Source organism: Vanellus vanellus, assembly GCF_965231255.1.
Source record: "Vanellus vanellus genome assembly, chromosome: 23".
Classification (NCBI taxonomy): Eukaryota; Metazoa; Chordata; class Aves; order Charadriiformes; family Charadriidae; genus Vanellus; species Vanellus vanellus.
The window spans coordinates 5,356,620-5,378,863 of record NC_138928.1 but is presented as its reverse complement, the minus strand read 5'-3'; the positions used below and the strand labels follow the sequence as shown (position 1 = coordinate 5,378,863).

Here is a 22,244-nt window from a genome sequence, read left to right as displayed (position 1 = left end):
AGTTTTTGCACCGGATGTCTTTCCCGATATTTCACAGGTTATGCATAGATTTCAGAACACACTTCCTGTTATTATGCATGCCTCCCGCCCCCATTTTCCTTAAGTCTTGGGCCTTAAGATTTAAATTTGAGCTCCAAAGAAACATATAATTGACTCATTAGCCCTGAACAAACTGCCCACACTTGTACTGGACCAATCCCGATCTTGAATTTCCCTACCAGTTTTCCATAGACTTTTAAGGGACATAGCAAGTGTACAGAAGTTAGTAGTTTTATTTAGATAGAACCTGTGTTCCATGGCATTTCTATGCTCCTTTGGGAAAAAAAAAAAAAAAAAAGAAAAAGAAAGTCAGAAGATAAAAATTCAACACCAAATTCCTTTGGTGTCTACATCCCATGGTAGTTTTAAAAATCTCAGTCAGGATAGATAAGGGAAAAGCATCACAGAAGAATAAAATTCTTCAAACATAAGTTAGCAATTTTGCAAGTAAGTTCCTAATGCATTACATTAACACATTTGTGCTTTTGACAATAGATGTAAAAACTCTCCCCAGAATAAAAACAGTTCAGTTGGAGATTAACTGAAAATACGTATTTTGAATCAATTTCCCTTGATGTCTTAAGCAAAAGAATCTGTTAAACCGTCCTGATAAGAAACAGTTTGATATCTAAACCAGCATTATTAAATAGCACATCTGCCAAACTGCCATTTTACTCAACAGCTGAGCTGACCTATCCAGTACTGTAATATGCACCACGTTGTGAGTGAAACAATTGGATTAAAGTTAGCCCTTTAAATGTGTAAATTTTGACTGTAATCTTTATATTCAAGATTTAGCCTCTAATAAAAAGTAAATCCATTAAAAAACTCTGCATTTAACTTCCTTACACATTATTAACAAACAATTAAAATACAAGGTATGTATTCTGGAAATACATTATTCTCTATTAGCTGACCAGTTTGGGTAGCACAGTGCATAGAGGTATACTGCCATTGGAGTCGGATGTTAAATTAGCCCTCAGCTTGTTCGCTACTCCAACTACAGGAGGCAACTTGGAACCTATTCCTGTGAAAGAACTTGTATAGCTAGAAATCCGTTTATTGGAGGTTTTATCAGTGCTGGGTGGTTTGGGCATTCGTTTACAAATCCAAGGGTGCCTTAAAGCTTGACTCGGAGTCATGCGTGTGGAAGGATCCCAGCTGAGACATTCTTTTAAGAACTCTATAAACAAGGGATCATCACAGCCTTTCAGCGCTGTCACCCAGTCTTTGTTCCCTGGAGCACCTCGTATTTTACCCCGGCGGGATCGACTCCCATTAAGGGTCACTCTTCCATCTGCATGTGTAGTTACAGTGCAGTAGCGAGGATGACCCTTAGAGTTGATGAAGTTTTTGGCTCGCTTGGATTGATCCAAAAGCTTCTGAGGTGGCATTCCAAGAAGCTCCATCATACAAGCCAGTTGGTCTCCCTCATCCTCTCCAGGAAAAAGAGGGTATCCAGTCAATAGCTCCACCAGAATACAGCCAAAACTCCACATGTCTATGGGCATCCCATAGCGACTTCCCAGAATTACTTCTGGTGCCCGATAAAATCGAGACTGAATATATGTGTAGACTCTTTGGTGCTCAAAACAGCTGGACCCAAAATCTATAACCTTGATTCCACTCCTCCCTTGCTGCTTTAGGAGGATATTTTCTGGCTTCAAGTCACAGTGTATGATTTTGTTTTTATACAGAGCATCCAGACACTGCAATATAGAGTGAGCAAACTTACGTACCAGTTGGATACTGAAGCCCTGAAACTTGTTTCTTTTAATCAGCTCATACAGGTTCATACTCAAGAGTTCAAAGGTCATACAGATGTGGTTCCGAAAGGTGAAGCTTTCCAGCATGTGAATAACATTCATACTGCCCGTTTTATCCTGCTTCTTCAGATGTTCCAGAATCCGGATTTCTTCTGCTGCTTGGCGATGGAAGCGCTTTTCATTGCGAACCATCTTTAAGGCTAAGTGTTGGTGGAGTTTGTGATCATAGACTTTAGCAACTTGTCCAAAACTGCCCTTGCCAATGATTTTGAGTACTTCATACCGGTAAGCAAGATGGTCATGGGGCACATGAATGTAGCTGCCTTGGTCGTCATCATAACCCCCGTTGTTGGGACCACCAATCACTCCTTGCCTCTTTTTCGCAGCTGGACCCACAAAGTAGATTTCAGAAAAAGTAAGTATCTCCTGCTGCTCATAAGCAGATAACTGATGTTTATACTGTTTAACAGCTTGCTCTGGAGCTTGGGAAATGGCTTTATGTGCTTTTGAGGAACTACCACCACCTTTAGAAGTGCTTATACTCTCTATACTTTTATCTTTTGTCAGGGAAGGAAGAGATCTTTCTGAACTGGCGATGCCTGCAGACTGAAGAGTGCTACTCCTTCTGTTGCCAGAGTCCTCAAATAACTGTTCCACCTTGACCTGACTTCCACTCAGAGGGTGGTCCTTCATTGCGAGTTTGTTGCTAGAAACCTACAGATGGAGGGGGGGAAAAGCACAAGCTTTACTTTATCTTTTAAAGCACAGACTAAGAATAAAATCAATACCACATAAAACAAAACCAGTAACATCAACAGATTTTGCATTTCTATTAGAAACAAATATAAAATGCTGGACCTAAACTAACTCAAGTTACAAGCATAGCTATAGAAGGGTACACAAAGAGAATGCAACTTACTGAAACAAGCACTTGCACAAATGCAGTGTATTTTTAAGTCCATAAAGGGTAAACCCTAGATAGTCAAACGCTCAAACAAGGACACAATACCTATCTCTACTAGTATGCACGTAGTCAGCAAACAGCCGGGGGAACAGCTATGTTTAGCTTTAAACGTGGGTGCAGCAAACACAACCAAGGACAGATGCAACTTGCACCTGTCTGAAACATGCAATATAACATGAATGTGCAGAGAAGTGTGAGGAATATTGCAAAGACAAGTGTGCCAAAGGAAGACAAACAAATGACAGCAAGTGACATAAGGCTGGTGTAACCAAGCTGAACGAGAAGCAAAAGGATGACAGGGCAAGACAAAATAAACCATACTTTTAAAAGAAATTTTGATGTTTTTTCTTTGGGGGGCGGGGGGGGGGAAATCCAATCCACAACTCCCTCTGAAATCATGATAGCTGCACAACTATCTTAAGACAGACTTGGAAGCTTTGAATAGTCGAGAATATCTCTTACTCCAACTTTGCTGTCAGTGGTCTGTAACCACTGCCTCTTATTGCCATACGTTAAAATATTCACATCTGAAATGAACGCACAGAACGTGAGAAAAGAACTGTCAAATTCTTCAAGCTTGTCATTTTTACGATTTAGTAAATGCTGAACTCCCTGGAGTTCAGTTCCTTACTAGAATAGCAGTTATTCCCCTTTCCTACTCACTGACGCTCCATGCTGATAGACAGCAGAGGTGTTGTCTTATCCTGTGCAACACAGCAGAAGCCATAACTAGAGTAGCAACATCTGTTTTCCATTTTGTCCTTTAATCTAAAAATAAAGATTTGAGACACATGCCAAACCAAATCCCTGAAAACCAAAATAACTACACAGGAATCAAACAAAAAAATATAAATAAACCTGCAGATCCACAGCAATAAAACCAAATTCCTTTTTAGTTACATACGATCCAACATCTCAGCACAGTCAGTAAATAAGGGAAGTGAATGTTCTTGCCAAAAACAACTACACCCGACTCTTAAGAGTCTGTTTGCTGCTGCTGCCTTGAAATGATAGCTCTTGCTCACAAGCCCCCAAAAATGGGCATTTCCTGCAGAAGTCAGTCCTTATCAATGGTGACTAGAGGCCATAGGATATATACTACTAAATTCCACTACTCTGTGTCCTATCAACCCAAAAATACAGTGTCCTGTAAGAGACACGCCTTTCCAGAAAGTCTTAAAAAAAAAAAAAAAAACCAAAAAAACAAGGCCCAACCCTAGTAACTGAGAATAAACGCCTTTTTCTCAGAGTCTGGCTGAACCTCCAAGATAAGAATGACATTTTCAGAACTGGCTAAAAGACTATTATTCAGTCCAGCAGACTCAAACAGTAAGTTTACAAATAAACAGAGAACATAAGCACAGAACAAGGTTCATGCTTGTTTGTTTTCTGAAGTTTTCCAAGGGGGGGCAGGAGAGAGGGGGGAAAACAAAACAAAACAAGCCTGTCCTTTTACAGTAGAAGTCTTATTTTCACCTTTGCAATCAAAATTTTATATTCCTCCTCCATGGGTTTCAATTGTATGTACAAAAGAAGCAGCTTTTTATCACTGTGATTCAGAACAGACACCACTGCAGCTTTGCAGACAACCACCTTAACGCAGAACATCACCACGGGAGTTTATATTGGCAGGGCTCTGCGGAGCAGCCTTCTGTAGCTGGGTGAATGAATTACGCATCAAGTCTTCAAAACATGCTACTGTATTGCAGACATGCCACTTATTACATAAATTTCTTTCAACTATTTGATTTCCAAAAAAATGGTGTTAACAGTCTGAATGTCATCAATTGTAGCAACATGATAAAGCAACGTGAGAAAGCCTTGCAAACAGTGCTAAATCTAACTATTCCCTATTCAGGAGCCATAGTAACTGCTAACACTGCTGTTTGTAGCAAACATTTTGTACCTCTGAACCCCTAAATAAATGAGGAATTCATTATTCCATTTATCCTGGAACTACTTCTTAATGAAGGAACTATGGCTTTGGATCTCAAACCCGATCCAACAGCCTTTCAGTAGCACAGACTGAGTTTTCATTCTTAGAGGACTACCAAAATCATTTGCCATATGACGATGAGGCACAAATATAGATCAATCTTAACTTGAAACTCAGAAGAGCTACACTTAAAGTCAGATGACTTCTGGGTAACATCAGCTTGCTTTCAACAGCTTGCTTTTACAAATCACAGGCTGCACAGGTTTTGTTTTATTGATAAAGTGCTATTAGCAGCCAAGAAATTAGACCAACAACACAAGTGGCACCCCGTTGAAGATTTTTCACATACTTCAAAAACTTCATTTTAATTGAGAAGGAAACAGCTAACCCTGACTCTACACAATTGGTTTTGCAAAAGTGCACCAGTTATTTTCTGAATTAAGCAAACTGAATTAAGTCTATGTATTCTCAAAGCAGAGATAAGACGAAAAGAATGGAAGCTGCAGACATCGAACTCTTCCATTCTCATTAACAGTACTTCGTAATACACAAATCTTGCAAGAAAGAAACCAAATATCACCTAATTGCAGATACTTTCCCATTAAAATTGAGCATCATGATTTTCATCCTTGCATGCTTCATCTCAGTTCCTGTTCACAAGGTACCACCAAGGTTGTATTTTTTGATGTGTCATCATGGCAAAACTAGGCATTTTATAATCCTTAATCTTGCCTTAAGAAGTTAACAGGCTTGATGGACAAAATACAGCCGAAGACTAAGATACACCAGCAAAACAAAATACTCATAGAGTTATATTTGTATTTAACTGGATAGTTCCATTCTACTGAACAACTGAACTTACTCTACACAACTTAAACACTGAAGTTTAAAAGTTGCCAAATCCCTGCAAAAAAACCCAACCCGCTACTCTTCAAATTCTACTACTCAACAAATCTCTGAATTTATTCTGCTCTCCCTCGTTATTGCCAAAAAGGGAAAATGCAGACCCATGCTACTGAGTTTGCTCGGTGAACTGCACAGACCAAATTAATTACTAATATCTGTTACAATAAATTCCCACAAGGTGATGATTTTCAAATGCATCTTACTCAGCAAAATGTCTGTTTTCACATTTTAGAGCGTATTTTTTTAAGCTCAAGCTCTTTAACTTCTGCCAGAATTCAGCAAGAGCCAAAATACATTTAAAAACTGTATAAAGGTCAGATCACTGTACAGCTAAACATGACCGCTGCTGCTCAGTTGAATCAATTTAAGGAAAGACCTCATAACTCCACATCTGCTGAGGAAACACAGCACTTGTGAAGAAGCACGTTAACACCTTCAGTCCATAAAGAGCTATTTTGCTAGCAAACGAAGTGGCAGATAAGGCCAATGTTTTGAGAGGAGAAAGATACTTTTGTAAGATGTTTTTTGGCAGCCATGCAAACCCACACTGATCCTTCTGCTGTTCGTTAAGTACTTATCTCAGAATTTTCATGAGGGAAACCAAAATGTAACTCTTGCCCATTTGCAGCAAAGCGTGTGTGGACTTACATACTTATCAACATATGAAGTGACACAGCAGAACACTTCAACCTTTTGTAAAATAACTTTCTTCATTAATACATGAGCCGAGGGTAGTAAGGTAGGATTTCCAATGCTGCTTACCAAGTTCTACATTGGACACAATACCACATCATTTTCATGCTTAGTAAAAGCAATAATCTTAATAAGCTACTACAAAGTTGCAACATCGCACTCTTTTAGTTTATTCTCTACAGAGAGACACCTAACTCCTCTGATCGCTCTCACTGGCACACAACACAACGTGAAGACCCAGACGACTGTAAAATACTCACATTAGATCTTCCAAGAGAAGGAAGTCCTGAGGGGCTGTGTTCTTCGTTTGTAGACTCTTGGTACCTAATCTGATCTATCCTCATATAGGAGTCATATAGTCCATCTCCAAACCTGGCTGGAAATGTCCCATATACAAATCAGTTAGTCACAACAGTTCACATTGATACAGACAGAGATAAATGCTGAAACGTATCTCACTTCGCACATTTTCATCTGTAAGACCATCAGTTCTCGTTCATTTATTAAATGATCTTTAGAATTTAACTATGACTATATTTTAATACCACAACAGAGTGCAAAGCTCTTGGGAAATCTTGATTTGTGATACTTCTAGTTTAGAGCTTCTCTTTTTTTAAATCAACTTTTGCACTGCAAATACATCCTTAAGAAACATTAACCGACACACTCCCCATTTTCCCATAAGAAGGATAATCCCCAAAAAGCCTCACTGAGAACAACAGAAAACGGGCACACACTTAAACACTTGATGGGACTATCCTTTAAAGTAGGTTATCCTATAAAACTGATATGTGAGAATCACAGTTAGCAGATTTGCTGCAAGGAGAAGAAAAACAAACCCCGAAGGTCGTTTCGGTTTGCACCCGAACTGTTGGCAAATACTGTTAAAAGACCTTAAAATGGCAATATTTAAGGCGACCCACTCCGCACCGGGGCTCGGCGGTTTTAGGAAGGGGAGAAACCATGAGGGGAGGGGAGCGGGGCGAGGCGGGCTCCCCGAGGAGCTCCCCAACCAGCCCCGGCCCTCCCCGAAGCCGCGGGACCCCCGCGGCCGCCTCCGGGGCTCACCGGGGAGGGCCCGGCGGCCGCCTCAGCTCTCTCCCGCCCGGCCCGGCTCCGCGGCCGCCGCCTCACCTGCACCGAGGGGCGCCTCCGGCTTCCTGCCCAGCAGCATGGTGGCGGGGGGGGTCGGTCCCCATCCCCCGCCGGGCCTCGCTCCACCGTCCAGCGCTGCCGCCGCGGCGGGCGGCCAGGCTCCTCCGCTCAGGCTGCGGCCGCCCGCCACCGGCCCGCCCGTTGCCAGGGGAACGGCCCCCCGCCGGGCGGCGCCTGCGCAGTGGCGGGGGCGGCAGCGGCAGGGCCGGGGCGGGGCGGGGATCGCGGCCTCGCCGCCCGGTGCCCTACCCGGGCCGGGGCAGGGCTAGTGGCTGGGGGGGCGCCCTCCTCACACCGTGTCGCTACGCTTTTAAATCCATAACCAAAACCTTGGGGTTTCATCGCACGTTTCTCGTCCCTCTTCCCCCCTTCTCAGCGTGTGTCTCGCCGCCCCTCGCCCCAGCAGGCCCCGCACAGAACAAAGCGCTCGGGAAGGGGAAAGGGTTCCGTGAGGAGAAATCCCGCCGCACCGGGCGGCTTGGGAGCTCCGCGCCGCCGGGCCCGGGGGCGGTGGGCGCGGGGGGAGCGGAGCGGGCCGGGCCGGGCGGGCGGAGGGAGGCGGTTTCCACCCGGACGCTTTTGTAGAACGGGGCGGCGCCATGGCGGCCGCCGCGGCCTGAGGAGAGCGCGGCGCCGGCCGGGGCGCGGGCCCGCCATGTTCTCCAGGGCGTTCCGGGTGAGATCCAACACCGCCATCAAGGGGTCCGATCGGTGAGTGCCGGGCCGGGGACCCCCGCCGCGCCGAGGGGGGGCGGCTCAATCCCGCCTGCGGCTCTGGGCCGGGCCCGCTGCCCGGCGGGCCCCGTCGGCCGGGAATGGCCGCGCTTCGGCGGCGGCTCGGCCCCTGCGGAGGCACGAGCCGGGGGCTGGCCGGGAGCTGTGGCCGCTTTCACCTTACCTTTGTGCTAAACACGAACGTTTTCCATACAAAATGCACTTTTCAATTTAAACTAGACTTAATTGTTATGCCGAGGCCTAGCTGAGCCCTCATTATGTTCTTGTGCAGTGATGCTCGGCTGACTTGCCCGTCTTTTAGATTCGCTTGACGCCTCTGTGAAGGACCCCACAAACCCGCCTTGTGCCAGTCACCATGTCTTAAACATCAATTAAACCCGGGGGGAGAGGGAAATCTGGCTGCACCCCTGCTCCTGCCTGGAGAGGCTGGGCTGAGCCAGGCTGGCTCCCAGATTTGAAATGAAATCACTGCAAAACAGGGCCAGAGACAGGGACAGCAGCTGTAAGCAGATGTTTAAGGAAGAATATGAGCAGGGCAAGCATATTTGGCCTTTCCCCAGTATTCTTCCAGCATGCAGCTTTCTTATTTGTACACTCAGACACAAACGCTTCAAATTATCTTCTGTGAAAAAGTGCTAATCTCATGAACAGCCAACAAAATAGTAACTACTGATCTAGGAATTGTTTTGAGGGGTGGTCTAGACAGCTTTGTAACACATTTGTGATTTTATCACTACAGGAGGAAGCTACGAACTGATGTTGCAGCAGCTTTTCCTAACCTTAGTGCTGAACAATTGACTGAATTCATTCCAAACAAGGAAGACCTTAATGTCATCAAAATATACTCTCACAAAGGGGAGGCCGTCACTGTTTACATGAATAACAGGAACCCAATACTGTTTGAAATTGAGAAAGCTCTGTATCCAACAGGTATGGGCAGCAGACGAGAATAATCCTCCTGCTTTACTTACTGTGCACCGACCTTTCCCCAAAAGATTTCCTGTCTTAAGTACTTATCCTATTCTCTATAGTATTGGTACATTTCATAATCTTTAATGCAATTTATTCTACCAATATCTTTGCAAAGTCAGTGGCATTTCTGGATTCTTTCTGCAAAAAAGAAATTGATGTGCTCGGAGGCCATAAACCAGGAAACAAGTCTTTTAAGTCATGGTTTAGCATATTGGTCCCTTTTGTCCACTGCAAGGTGTAATTCCAAGAACCATGATGTCCACTTCCAGACAACTCTGGAATTAGGCAATGAATTGCTCTGATTTCTATGCTTTTATTTTTTCCATACCCAGCAATTCCTGCCTGTTGGAGTAGCATTTTAGCTCAGTGTCCTTGATTTAAGGAAAATAATGCAAACATTTATCTATATCCTTTATAATAATTCACAGGAGCTTGAATTAACTAGCAGTTTATTTTTCTCCATCACATCTACTAATTATTGTAGGATTTTTCTGACTTCAGATTTCTTGATTACCTGAGTAACAGGAAAGTGTTTACTTGTGGTTAGTATTGTACTGCTTAGTCTTAAAGGTGGGAAGAAGCAACAGCTAGAGAAATTTTTAATGATGCATATTTAAATTTCTGTTCTGTTTTGGGACAGTGTACACTCTATGGGTCTACCCAGATCTTCTCCCTGCTTTTTCAACATGGCCCCCCGTGCTGCAGAAACTGGCGGGAGGAGCAGGTAAGAGGACTAGGACTTTGTCACACTGCATTGCAAAAATGAGTTGCCTTTAGGGCTTTTTTGATGTTATCTTTCCCAGTGGCAAAAAATGTACCTGAAACAAACAGAAAACAAAAAAGTATAAAGAATACGTACTCACAAAGTCATTCGTGGTGATGTCCTAACAAGGTAAATAGATTAGCTGTAAAAAAAGTTTGTGAATGATACAAAGTAGATTAAGCTGTTTAAATGCAGTAGCCTGTTCCATGTGGGAATCTCAGATATGGAAATATCTTCTCAAGGTGGTCAGCAACTCTGAACTGGGACACGGAACTGCCCATGTCATTGGTCTGTCTTTTTTTATAACTCCTTGAGCAGCTGAGTTCCTTTGCTGCCAACCTGCTTCCTGTCAACTCAGAGATGAACTGGCTTATCCTATGGATAAGAAGTGAGTTTATATTGGAACTTATAATTGTAGTCACTGTCAAGTAAATTGTGGATTGTACAGGTGAGGTTGGATTTGAATTCCTGGATTACTGGCTCTACCACCTAATTATGGATCAAGACTAACAAGAAAGGAGTCTATTTTCTGGAACCTGCTTTAGATACAGTTCAGGCTCATGAGAATCAAGTCTTTATAAACTTCAAATAGCAGAACTGCTCAACCAGAAAAGATTAAATTGCAGCCGCTGCAGCCTTAGTCTGTAAATGGAACATGTACGTGTAGGAAGAGATGTCTTTTTTCCATTACATGCTATCTAAAATAGAACTCAAGTCCCTCTGTTTACTTTATTTGCTTTTGGGGAAATAAAGCGCTTGAATGCGTAGCTGTGATAGACATCGGAGCAAGCCTTGCTGCTGACTTGTAGTGACCTAGTTTCTGGGGGGAAAAAAAAAGTCTTGCTAATGGGGGAAGGACGTTGATGAAAGAGGGCTGCAGGTCATTCATCTCCCATAGCAACCAGGCTACCTCTGGGTATGATCCAAAGATAAGAAGCTGGCCACCGAGACAATGGCCAACAAAGACAGAGAGGAGAGGTAGAACCACATCTCAGAAAGAAAAGGAAAGGCATGAGACTGTCCAGTGCTGCAGGCATGGAGGGAGGGAGCAGATTTAGGGAGCATTCAGTAACAAAGAGAAGCCATGTAGTGCTATTCGCAACACCTGTTCAGTGAATTCAAGTATGTACTCTATGCCCTGATCATTTACATAATAGACACATGCTGCTTACCATGTCACGTTAAGGTCTTTATGTGATTTCTGTCCTCAGAGATGTGGAGCCTTGGTTGCAATTGCAGAGTTCATTCTAGATTTGCTGAAAATAGTTGTGACAGTGAATGGGAGGAAAAATATTGTTGGCTTCTTCAGCATTCACGTTAAATCTATGATGCTGAGAAAAAGTGAGATGCCTTCAAAACCAAACCGTGGAACACAGGTCAGTCCATGAGACTGCAAGCTCTAAACAGTTATTGTTGTGATGAGGGAGAGCAGATGCTCTTTACGTAACGTGGTGATGACATGATGCCATACACGTGGCATGGAAAACCGTTCTTTACTACATGCCTGTCTGTTCATCCCAGGTATGTAAAGCAGGCAGAAGGAAGCACACAACAAGGTGTACTGTTTCTGTCCAGATAGGAAGGAGATGGTTAAGGGTGCTTCCTCATGCTCAGAAGAGTTCACAGCTGAGTGCAGCTATTGTGCCAGCTCAGGAGCATTGGGTCAGCAGTGGCAAATTTTAGGCAATTCTCTCTTCAACGAGAGAGCTGCTGGGATAACCTGCCCTTGGGACAGGGAAGAGTAAATGGGTAGTTCCAGACATATCTCCTTGTGCCTTTCTCTTTCCATGTCATTAATGAAGAGTAATGCTCTCTAGGCTGGGAGCTCATACCTTTCTGTTAAAAACAGTACTCCCTTCAGGCCTGACAGGGCAAGGGCCTGAGCATACTTAGCTCTGCTGCATTTTTTGGGGATGTGCCCAGCACCTTTGTGAATTGGATCCCTTACTCCCCAGGGTGGTAACAAGAAGTGCTGCCTTACTAGGAGAAACAGAGAATGATGTTTTATCTGGCACGTGCTCAGCTATTAACAGGCTTGTGTTTTTGCTGAGTAACAGGAGGGATGGGGGTGGAGGTGTAGAGTCTTTCATTGAGAAATGGCTGTGCTTTATTCTTCAGATCTGATGCTGCCAGGAGTTGTAGTGCCATCTTCTGGCTTTCCTCAAGTAGAGCGGGGCACGCTCTGTGCTGTCACCCTCTTGGGAAACAGGTACAGAGGATTCTTTATTCATATCTTTTCTTAGAAACTAAAAATGAAAGGAAGCTATTTTTTACAGGAAGACTCGGGGAGGTGTGGGTGGTGGTGAGGAAAGAATAGGAGAATTGTTCTCGTGCGTTTGATGCACTGTGGACCTAACCAATGGAAAATACAGCAGAAAAATAATTCACTTAAGTTTCTGGGTTAGGATATGTTTGAGCTTGGGTGGACAGCTTTGCAAATTAGTTCTTTTGGACCTCGGGAGGGCAAAACTGGTAGATTTGTTTTGAAACAGAATGATTTTTTTTTTAATAAAAGGTAGCATTCTATACAGTTGTCTCTTTTGTCTGTGAGGAAATTCAGGATGAGGGAGCAGTGCTGAAGCTGTTGTTTTTTTCCCCCACTGCTAGTCCCTTTTTGCAGTGCATATGCTTCTTGTATTTTATTAAAGCAAAGAACGTGTCGCTGCACAACCTTCACTTCAGTATCACAGCTGCACGTATCCTTGGGATTCTTTGGAAGACATTACATACCAGAAAGATGGGACAAAACCAGAAAATACCTAGGTGCTTTAAAAAAAAGCAGGTTATAGAGACCAAGGACAGCATAAAAGAAATTCAGTATTATCACAATGGCACAGTCTGTCTTTCTCCAGGTAGCACAATGTACTTGTGCTGGCCTGCTGTAATTCTCCCTTCTTCTCCCAGAGCTCCAGTAGCAGTTGCAGTTGCCACTATGTCCACTGCGGAGATGCTGGCTGCTGGAATGAAAGGGAAGGGCTTTGCTGTGTTGCATACTTACCTGGATCACCTCTGGTGGGTATATTGCCAGGCATTTGGTAAAATGTGTAACAAGTCTTAGGCGTTTACTAAAATCAAAATCTGTGCCCCAGTAAGCTTAATCTGTCAGTCAGTTCAACATACTGAGTTATGTGAGTAGAGTTTAGATATGACCATTAAGGTTTCAGCTACACTTTTTTGATGCTACACTTTTCTGACAGAAGCAGGTGTCTGTCCTGACATCTATTATATACATATTGGAAATAGATATATAAAATTATTCACTTGATTCAGTTCCTTCAATCTGAGTGTAATTATTATAGAAATGAAACTAGAACATCCCTGTTATTCTGATTTTAGAAAATCTTCTTGTTCTATAAAGAATGAACTTCGAATCGATTTTGCTTAAAACCGGTCAACTATGCCAGTCTCAACCAAATAAATGATTTGCTCTGCATTTGGATTCAAATAGTCTGCTTCGTTTTAAATTAAGATTCATGGGGGGGAAATAGAGTTTGTGGAAGAAGATGAGTTAAAAATAAATTTTATAGTTTTGAGAATGTGGAAGAAGATCCACGCAGCTGCCAGCGCCTTTTATCAGGGTGACGTTTGTTCATTGTCCTATGGGCTTCAAAGCAGCAAACAGAAAGCTTGTTATGTTTTTTCTTCCTTTTATAGGGAATATGGTGACAAATCTTATCCTCCTACCTTAGCTCCCTTGGTAACAGATTCCGCTGAAAAGGAGAGCACTGAAGATGAGGAAGAGGTGGAGGGGAAAGAGCCTGTCATCAGCATCTCCACTGATCCATCGCAGCATGTGGACGTTGGCAATTTAAGCCTGAAGGAGCGAGACAGCTGTGCAATACTGATGGGAAAGGAGGAACTCCATGAGAACAGAGCTGCAGAAACAGCTGAAGATGCCAACACAGAGGTTCGGCAGGAAGCTGAAGACAGTAGGACTCCACAAGGTATCTTTGCATACAAGTGAAACCAAACTATGCCCCTTTGGTTTGCTGAAGCCCATACCCATGGCCTAGATTACTGTGCATTCTAGACACTTCTGGGTGGTCTGAAGGACAGTCTGAAAGAACAGACTACTCATGGCTTGTCCTTTTTTCCCCTGCAGAACAAATGGATGCATTATTTAATCAGTGCTTTTTTCATGCCTTAAAATGCAAAGTTAAGAAGTCGGATCTCCCTCTGCTCACCAGCACATTTCTACGCAGCCATATGTTCTCATGCTGGTATGTGGCAAGAAGTTTGTCTTTGGATTTGCATGCTGGGTTTTTGGCTTTAGAATTGTGGAGATAGCATGTGATATTTAGCGTGAAGTTTTTGACTCAAAAGTAAAATTCAGTCCTTATGTAAGGTTACCTAAGACTATACTCACTTCTTACTTCAGGTACTTTGATGTAGATTGCTCAGACCATGATATGCACTGGGTAGCTAACTTAAGTTGGTTGACATTTGTTTCAAGACTGCTTAGTCACTTAAATGGTTGTTTGCATACCCACAGGAACATCAGCACTAGTTTCACTCATCGTGTTTTATTTGTTAGCTTGTTTGAAGTAATTCTTTCTCTGTGTGATTTGTATTTTTGCTGTTAAGAAAATTCTAGCATAAGTAACAAGATTTAAGAAGAAATGAAGGGTGACTTCTTATAACTAAAGAACTTTTAAAAAATCCATTTATAGCCCTGCTGGCCAACAACTGGACATAAAGAAATCAAGTTATAAGAAGGTGAGATTTTCCTGTCATTTCTTTGCATTAATTTAAATAAGAAGTGGAAGGAGAGAAAAAGTTTGAAGTCAAAATTGTTCAAGTTTTAGTAAAACAGACAGACAAACAAACCTAGAAGTTGTTCTTAAAAGCCAAGTTCCTTTTCTCAACTTTCTGCTCCTGTGGGATCCAGGGAGAAAAGTAATTGTCCTGAAAGCATGAACATTGATCTGCTTTGAATGCAGCTAATGCTATCTGCCACTATATACTGCAATAGCTATTAAAGGGTTCTGATCTTGTTGGATAGTGCAATTACTTGCAAGAAGAGGCCGTTCCTTTTCTAAAGCTGTTAACGAACAAAAATTAAGAGAAAGGAGTGATATTGTCCCTGTTGTGAGATGACAAGCAAAGACAAAGTGTATTGGCAAAGATTGCACTGGAGTCCATGTGAGATGTACTGTGATTTGGCTAAGAATGTCAGAGAGCAAGCAGATGGCAGACCTACAAAAGGAACACTTGCTTTCGCTCTTGTTTTAGAGCCAGGCAGAGGCACTCACTGCTCCTTAGCACTTGCAGTGTTTAGAGAAGTAAAGGTGTAGGGTGTGTTTGTTATTTTTTTTTAGCAAGTAACTTTAGGGAAGTCAGAAACACATAAACAGGAATTTAAAATGCTTGACTCCACATTTCTGATTGTTGCTTCCTTCAGTTCTCTAAATTCCTGCAATGTATGCAGCACCAGAAGATCTTACAAGTGAAGGAGCTGAACAAAGGTGTGGAGAGCATCGTGGAAGTGGACTGGAAACATCCAGAGTACGTAGAATTTTGTAGTCTTTAATAGAGTTGGTAGCCTGAAAGAAAGGAGTGGAGTTTGCTACTTCCAGCTCTATTACGTATACTCTGCTTCAATTCCTGTTCTGGATAGCTGTAGCAGCCCTCACTTCCTAATCTTAATGTGCTATGTAGGAGTTTTATACTCCCATTAATTGCAATTTTTTAGCACTGTTACAATGACAAATTTCTGGCTTCCAGTTTGGATACTAAGAAAAGAGTTATAGCATCAAGTCTCTCAGCAGTCACTAAGAAACACATTCCTTTGACAGTGTCTTGGTAGTTTGTGTGGGTTTCTTGGTTGTTGGTTGGGGAAGGGAGGCAAAAAGGTTTGAAACCCATCAGGCAGTTTTCCATCTATTTAACAGTGACTATAACAGTGTGACTGTTTTATGCCTTTCCAGTTTAAGCAGGTCTCCCTCTCCCCATTCCATCTATGTGCTGGGCTAACTCATAGTTCAGCTTTGAAGTGAACTTATCTATCTAAACAATAACTCCAATTAAAAGATGACACTGCTGCTAAATAAATGCTCATGAAACTACAGTCTCAGAATGTCATATAGGATCAAATCAAACACTTTGCAAAATCAGAAGCCAAAGTTACAGTCTCAAAAAATGAAAAAAAAAAAAAAAAACCAAACAAACACTGTTTTCCATTACACATATCGATCTGCACAAATACTGTTACCCTTTCAGTTACTTATTACCCAATTCCTCTATCAGTGTTTCTATTATCTTTCTAATGATTAATAGTTACCTCACATCAAGAACATCCTACTCATTCCTTCTGCATATCGGCACATTAGCTCTCTCCTGGAATTTCCCAGTGGGCCTGATGCTTCCTGGTATATAACGTCTCCTTGGCAACTAATGGAGTGGAGAATATTTCAGTAGATATAAGCGTATCTTCTCTTCTGCGTTTGGAAAGAAGCAGAATTACTTTGACTTTTTGCATTAACTTTTCTCTCATTATACTTAGCCTTATCATTAGGAGGCAGGCATACTCAAACTCAGTTTGTCGGTTCTCTTACCTTCAAGCATAGACTGTGCAGCTCTGGTCAATGAAGTGAGACTCAAGCTCCTGCACTGGTACAGTCCTTACCTCTCTCTTCCAGAACTGTCTTTTATCAGCGACCACTAAAGAATCATTTCAGCTTTTAAGTCTCTGTACATTTGTGGAGAGTGCAGTTGTGGGGTTTTTTTTAAATTTCATTCTAGGGATTCTACAAATGGGGCTGCATCCTTTGAATTATGGCAGTTGTCTCTAATTACAAGAGTCAAATATGCTTAGAACAACTGGAGAGATTTACTTTTTGCCCAACATACAGGGCTTTACTCAGAGTGAAAAGTGTTTAATATCGCCTGACTTAAGGTGCTTATTTATGTGTATCCTTGAAACGTGTACAAGGACATATTTAGTAAATGCAGCTAATGCTTCAAAATACTGTTCTTTCATCATGTCCTTTAATCCACAGATACAGGCCCCCATGCAATGGAATGCATTTGGAGGAACTGACATACTGTACAACAGACCAGAAAGCTTTTTGCCTGATTCTCCTAGGTTTTAGTTTCTCAGTGAAATGGAAGTGATAAGTTTCAGTCCCTTTCACTCACACCAAATGATTCTTGTTTCAGCATTAAAGCATTTGCAGTGCCTGAAGGATTTTCTTCAGCCTCTGCTGCCCAAGACAGCAAGAACGAAGACAGAGAACAAGTGTACCATGCTCCTGAAATCATCCCGCTTTATGGGGTCTCGACAAAAATGATCCCACTCTTTCAGGAGTCTGGACACAGGTAAGCACTAGAAAAGTACAACAAAACCATTGTTACCCGCAGAAAGAGACTAACAAACCTATGCTGCTACCATTTTGTTAGCCCTCATGGGGAGGGCCCTGTGATGCTGTCAGAAAAGGTGATGGGAATCAAGAATATATTCATTGCTTCACAAAGGGAAGAAAGATAAGAGGCTGTGACAACTGTGTTCAGCAAGTACTCACATCACTTCTCCCACAGCTAAGGAGGCGATAGCTCAAGTGTCAAAATTTATACATTTTACTTGGATTGTCTTAATTTGCCATTGGATAAGGCATATTCTGCCCACCCACAGTATGGTTTACTGAAAAGAGGACACCCAGCTAATTTAAAGAACCAATTAACCTCCTTGTGCCCTAATCTTGTCAGTTTTGATGTAGTATAGATAGCACTCAGTGGCAGCCTTTCTTCAGCTGAGCACTTTTATACAAGTTATCCACAGTTCCCTGAAGTTAGGGGTGTGCCATTGGGGTCGTCCTGCCAAGCTAGAGCCCCCAGAACCAAGGAGTGCAGAGTCTTTTTAATTACTGCTGTGAGCCTTTTATCTGGTATACACCAGCTGAGGTGTAACAAGAAATCATTTCCTAGGAGATGTATTTCAGTGTTGAGCTGTTGCCACCAAATGTAGTCAGGGTAGTTGCTGTCTTCTGTCTTAGTGACAGAACCCAACACCTAACTACTTCAAGTAATAAGTTCAAAAGTTTTCTTTGTCTTTAGAAAAGGCAGCATCCTCTCAAGCAGTGAGGTGAGAAACGTCATCATTAACTATGTGAAGACTAATGAGTTGGTTGATGAAACAAACAAAAAGTAAGTAGACATGGAACTTGTCCTACCCTGCTTCCACAGGAGATGCTGAAGTTAGAGGAAATAGGTGAACTTGTTCACTTCTAATGCATGTTTTTGTTTTGTAGCTTTGTAAAGGTGAATGCCATTCTGTGCGACTGCCTGTTAGATAAATCGGAACAAGATGAAATCTCAAACCTCAAATGGGATGAGCTCTTGAGCAGGTGACTGTTTGTCCAGTGAAGTGTTTCGGTATTACACAGATTTATTGCATGCAACTCAAAGCCACGTTACTGGGGCTACCTAAGTTGCAACTTCCTACTGGTAATACAACAAAAAGTATCCGGAGACCTTCACTTGAAGGATCTCTCATTCTTCAACATTTAATAAGCAACTAGCATTAACTGCTGTTGATGGTTTGTTTTGGGTTTTTTTGTTTACCTGCTAACCTCTTATCAGAGAAGGTGTCCTAAACAAGTTCTGTGTATAATCTGTATGTACATATTTATAAGGCCATCCTTTGCAACAGATAGCTGAACGTGCCCCTTTTTAGGCAATGGCAGTCATCCTGCTGTTTATGTGCAACACAACTTCTGCACTTATAACCTATACCCACCTTTTAGATCCAAGAGGCCTGAGTATCTGACACAAGACCATTGTTTTCATATACTGAAAAACTTTGCCTAAATGTCCCAAATGCCATACTTGCCTTGAGCTTCTGAATCACACAATGCTTCTGATGCACCTCCAGCAGCTTCCTTTCTTTCTGAAGCCAGGTTTGCTTGTGGGACAGTAACACGGTTTATGCTGAATTTTAAACTGAAGTTACTTCACCGATCTGTGAACAATACAACTGAACAATGGCTTAAAGACAAAATTAAAGAAGGTTTTCTTCTACAAGAACCAACTTACAAAATTTTATCAGTAACAAGCTAAGCTATAATTTTTGCGAGTCGGTAGACTAGCTTTCTTTTTCGTCAGTCCCTTTCTTTAAATAATAGCTAGGATGCAAGTCTTTGCATGAGCTCATCATGCGCTATCTTCTTAAGATACAAAATTCTCCTCACATGTAGAATCTTGGCTTTCATGTAGTTTCAAAAAAACTGTGAGAGGCTGCAGTGGAAAAGGCTGTTAACATTGGCCTTGCTGTACTGTATAGACTAATTGGATGTATAAACTTTGTTCAGGTGCCTCGAACGACTGCAGCCCTTACACCAGGTGACATTTTTTGGACAAGAGCCTATTGTGAGGAAAGGAAACATTGAGCCCATCGACATAACCATAGCCCAGAGGTCATCAAATAAGAAGGTAAAAAGAGAACTGAAATTATGGGGTTTGAGTAGAAGCCCAGATTCTGAGAGCAGCTTTGGCAGCTCGTTTTTCTGGGCTGAAGGAGACATGACTTGCTAATACCTACAGCAGTGATGTTTGCCATAATTATTAAAACCCGTAGGTGACAATTATCAAGAACCTTGAGCTGTATGGTCTAGACCCACAGTGTGTTGCCAACATTCTGCAACAAAAAGTACAAGCCAGTGCCACCATCGCCCCCGTACCAGGAACAAAAGATAGAGTTCAGGTCCAGATCCAAGGCAACCAAATCCATCATCTGGCCAAGATGCTGCTAGGTAAGCCTATTCTGGAACTGGGCTGGGACTGGTTATAGCAAGACAGAGATTTTAATTCTTGAGCTCTGAATATTTACCTGAAGTGAACTCTTGGTTATGTTGCAGAAGAATACCAGCTACCTCGGAAATATATTCAAGGCCTTGAGAAGGCTCCAAAGCTTGGCCGGAAGAAGTAACAGAAAAATCTACTGTAAGAATTACTCAGATCTTGTTATTTATAGAAGTGTTCTGCCAACAAATCAAGGATAATGTACAGGCCCTATTCATTCAAAAATGAATCCTGGATGTTTACAAGGTCTAGGATTCACCCAAATAAATAATATTGCTCCAGCTGTTCATTTTTCATAAAAATAAAAATCTGAATAAAACCCTAGCATTATCCTTTTCCATATGTCTCCTACAAGTTCCTAACGGTGCACTGGTTTTCTGGCTACAGTGGCTTTTGGCTAGTTTAACATTCTCGCTTTGCATCTTTTAGCAAAGGCACGGTAATAGAACCTCCACTGAAATGTACACAAAGTGCATTCCAACACATTGTCCTGGAACAGTCCAGCGTCTTGTGCCGTATATTGCGTATGTCAGAAGTAAAACCCATTTGGTTTTAGATTTTATCCTTTGATACATTTCCAGGTATTAATATCAGACATTTTTAGCACTAGAAAATGAACTCTATTAGCTGGATTTTTATGGTTTATATTTTTTTTTTATATATAAATACATTTTAATGTACAACATTCATTAACTTACCACAGGTAGGCTTGGGTAGCAGCTCTGTCAAAGCCAGCTAAAAAATAAAGAGAAAATTAACAGAACACTTTGCTCAGGTTTCACAGGGGTAGGTGTTCTGTACCTCTTTAGCTGAAGCTTAGGCCCTTTACAGTAAGGTTAAGAAATTTAAATTCACTTCTGGGAAGGATTCCTGTATTTTCCCTTTAGACTTAATACATGAAAGTTCCATAGGAGGGCGCCAGAAAAAGAAGTTAAAGAGATTTCTTTAATTACTGACAGTTTTATTATCGTTGTCTTTTACACTCTCTGCATATGAACAAGTAGTTTCAGAACCTTCAAAAAAGCCGGAAGTGAGACATTTTTTAAAAATGCCATAGAATTACTAGGGAGTAGTAAAAATAAATTACAGCATTGCAAAAATGCATTTCACTTTGCCATAGAAGCTTTACTATTCAATTCTATACACATTATTTTACATGTTTTACAATAGACATGAAAAATAAATTCACACGAACTAGGCAAGACAATATACTAACCAAAGGCACTGCCAACAGTATTTTGCGCTTAAGGAAGGGGCCAGTACTCCTATCCTAGACACAGCTCAACTGAGCGTTGAGAATCTGAGTTTCAAGAGCTACCAATTCTTAACTGCCCCGTATCTTGAAAAACCAAAAGAAACAGCCCTCCCCTTTGCAGGAGGTTTTCAGCAGCATTCACGGTAATTGCATAAGAAGCCATGCCTTCTACAAAATGTCAAAGACATGCTGGGTTCCAGGGGGGAGAGGGTGACACTCACCAAAACTCCGGTAGAAAACAACAACAACAACAAAAAAGAAATCTTTACAACTTTTAGCCAGAAAGAGAAGGGATTTAAAAACAAGCGTCTGGATCTTACTTCTCAGAACCAATGGCAGTTTTTACAGTGTTCTTCCTCTTGACTGAACAGAAGTATTTATACAGTGCTTTCAAGAGTCAAAGCACTAGATAAATGTTACTTAAATTACTTCACAAGTGCCCAGTGAAGTAATAAGTATTCTTGTAAATGGACAAACAGCCCCAGAGCATGAAAATTGCTGCTCTAGTTGGGCTGCAGCCACGTTGTTAAAGGTCATCTGGGTGTAGAGTACAGTACAGCTGGAGCCCTTCGCGCACCGCGTGCCAGAGCCCGTAGCCCTGTTAGCAAACCCTTTTACACTACTGACTAAAACGGGAGCTGGAACTAAGCTTGCAGAAAGCGGCGTTTATACAAACCGAGGGGCTTTGAGTGATGCAGTTGCTTTCTTACGGTTTATAAACAAACGTACTCAAGTATAAATCTGGGAAAAAAATAAAAACAAAAATCCCAAGCAGTCACCTCCAAGAAACAAACAAAACAGTTCTTGTCCCTCTAAGGACGAAAGCAGCCTCATCACAACCGTGCTTTAGGTAATCGTGGGGACAGGACTGGCAAGGCCTCTTGACAAAAGCCCCTTCCAATTTCCACCTTAGCCCAAATGCAAAGTTTTCACACTTAAGGGAAAAAAAAACAACAAAAAAAAAGGCACTGAGGTAAATTTTGGACTCTTCCACATTGTCTCTGTGGTAACTGTTACCCGATAACCTGTTGCCTCCCTTCCCACCCCACGCAGGTGGGGTCCCAGCAGTCTACAGCGAACTCAAAGGGACACTTGTTCGGCACGTCGATATGAAACCCTTTCACGTGCTCCATCTCAGTCCGGCTAGCAGTGACGTTCCCTTCTCTCTCTACGCTTCGCTGCGGTGTCCCGTGTAAACAGAGGGAAGACCGACCCTGGCTGTGTGCGGCGTGCTCGGTACAAAGCACTGAGAGTAAACACGGGGG

The 22,244-nt window shown here is 42.1% G+C and overlaps 2 protein-coding genes across 3 annotated transcripts; one reads left to right on the top strand and one right to left on the bottom strand.

Moving 5' to 3' along the window:
• Positions 1–270: 270 nt before the first annotated feature.
• DYRK3 (dual specificity tyrosine phosphorylation regulated kinase 3) lies at positions 271–7,558 on the bottom strand. Its single transcript, XM_082494661.1, has 3 exons — positions 7,439–7,558; positions 6,565–6,680; positions 271–2,519 (listed from the first exon to the last, which is right to left on the bottom strand). The coding sequence occupies exons 1-3, from the start codon at positions 7,476–7,478 to the stop codon at positions 948–950; spliced, it is 1,728 nt and encodes a 575-aa protein (XP_082350787.1). The 5' UTR covers positions 7,479–7,558; the 3' UTR covers positions 271–947.
• A 497-nt stretch (positions 7,559–8,055) lies between these two features.
• On the top strand, positions 8,056–20,062 carry EIF2D (eukaryotic translation initiation factor 2D). 2 transcript variants are annotated; one of them, XM_082494468.1, is made up of 15 exons: positions 8,056–8,170; positions 8,934–9,124; positions 9,807–9,890; positions 12,048–12,138; positions 12,834–12,941; positions 13,584–13,873; positions 14,032–14,149; positions 14,600–14,645; positions 15,358–15,434; positions 17,088–17,246; positions 17,982–18,071; positions 18,176–18,271; positions 19,235–19,355; positions 19,501–19,675; positions 19,781–20,062. In XM_082494468.1, the coding sequence occupies exons 1-15, from the start codon at positions 8,115–8,117 to the stop codon at positions 19,849–19,851; spliced, it is 1,773 nt and encodes a 590-aa protein (XP_082350594.1). In that variant the 5' UTR covers positions 8,056–8,114; the 3' UTR covers positions 19,852–20,062. The 2 variants fall into 2 exon arrangements, with proteins under 2 accessions (XP_082350594.1, XP_082350593.1); XM_082494467.1 differs by having other exon boundaries at positions 15,331–15,434.
• Positions 20,063–22,244: the final 2,182 nt, after the last annotated feature.

What these genes read in the sequence shown, in the direction of transcription:
- DYRK3 (XM_082494661.1), bottom strand. Translation starts at nt 7,478, where the DNA reads ATGCTGCTGGGCAGGAAGCCGGAGGCGCCCCTCGGTGCAG. An exon ending in GGAGGCGCCCCTCGGTGCAG is followed by an intron (nt 6,681 to 7,438) that starts GTGAGGCGGCGG and finishes GGACATTTCCAG; the next exon opens with CCAGGTTTGGAGATGGACTA. An exon ending in CTTCTCTTGGAAGATCTAAT is followed by an intron (nt 2,520 to 6,564) that starts GTGAGTATTTTA and finishes CTCCATCTGTAG; the next exon opens with GTTTCTAGCAACAAACTCGC.
- EIF2D (XM_082494467.1), top strand. Translation starts at nt 8,115, where the DNA reads ATGTTCTCCAGGGCGTTCCGGGTGAGATCCAACACCGCCATCAAGGGG. An exon ending in GTTGATGAAACAAACAAAAA is followed by an intron (nt 18,072 to 18,175) that starts GTAAGTAGACAT and finishes TTTGTTTTGTAG; the next exon opens with CTTTGTAAAGGTGAATGCCA. An exon ending in AGAGGTCATCAAATAAGAAG is followed by an intron (nt 19,356 to 19,500) that starts GTAAAAAGAGAA and finishes TAAAACCCGTAG; the next exon opens with GTGACAATTATCAAGAACCT.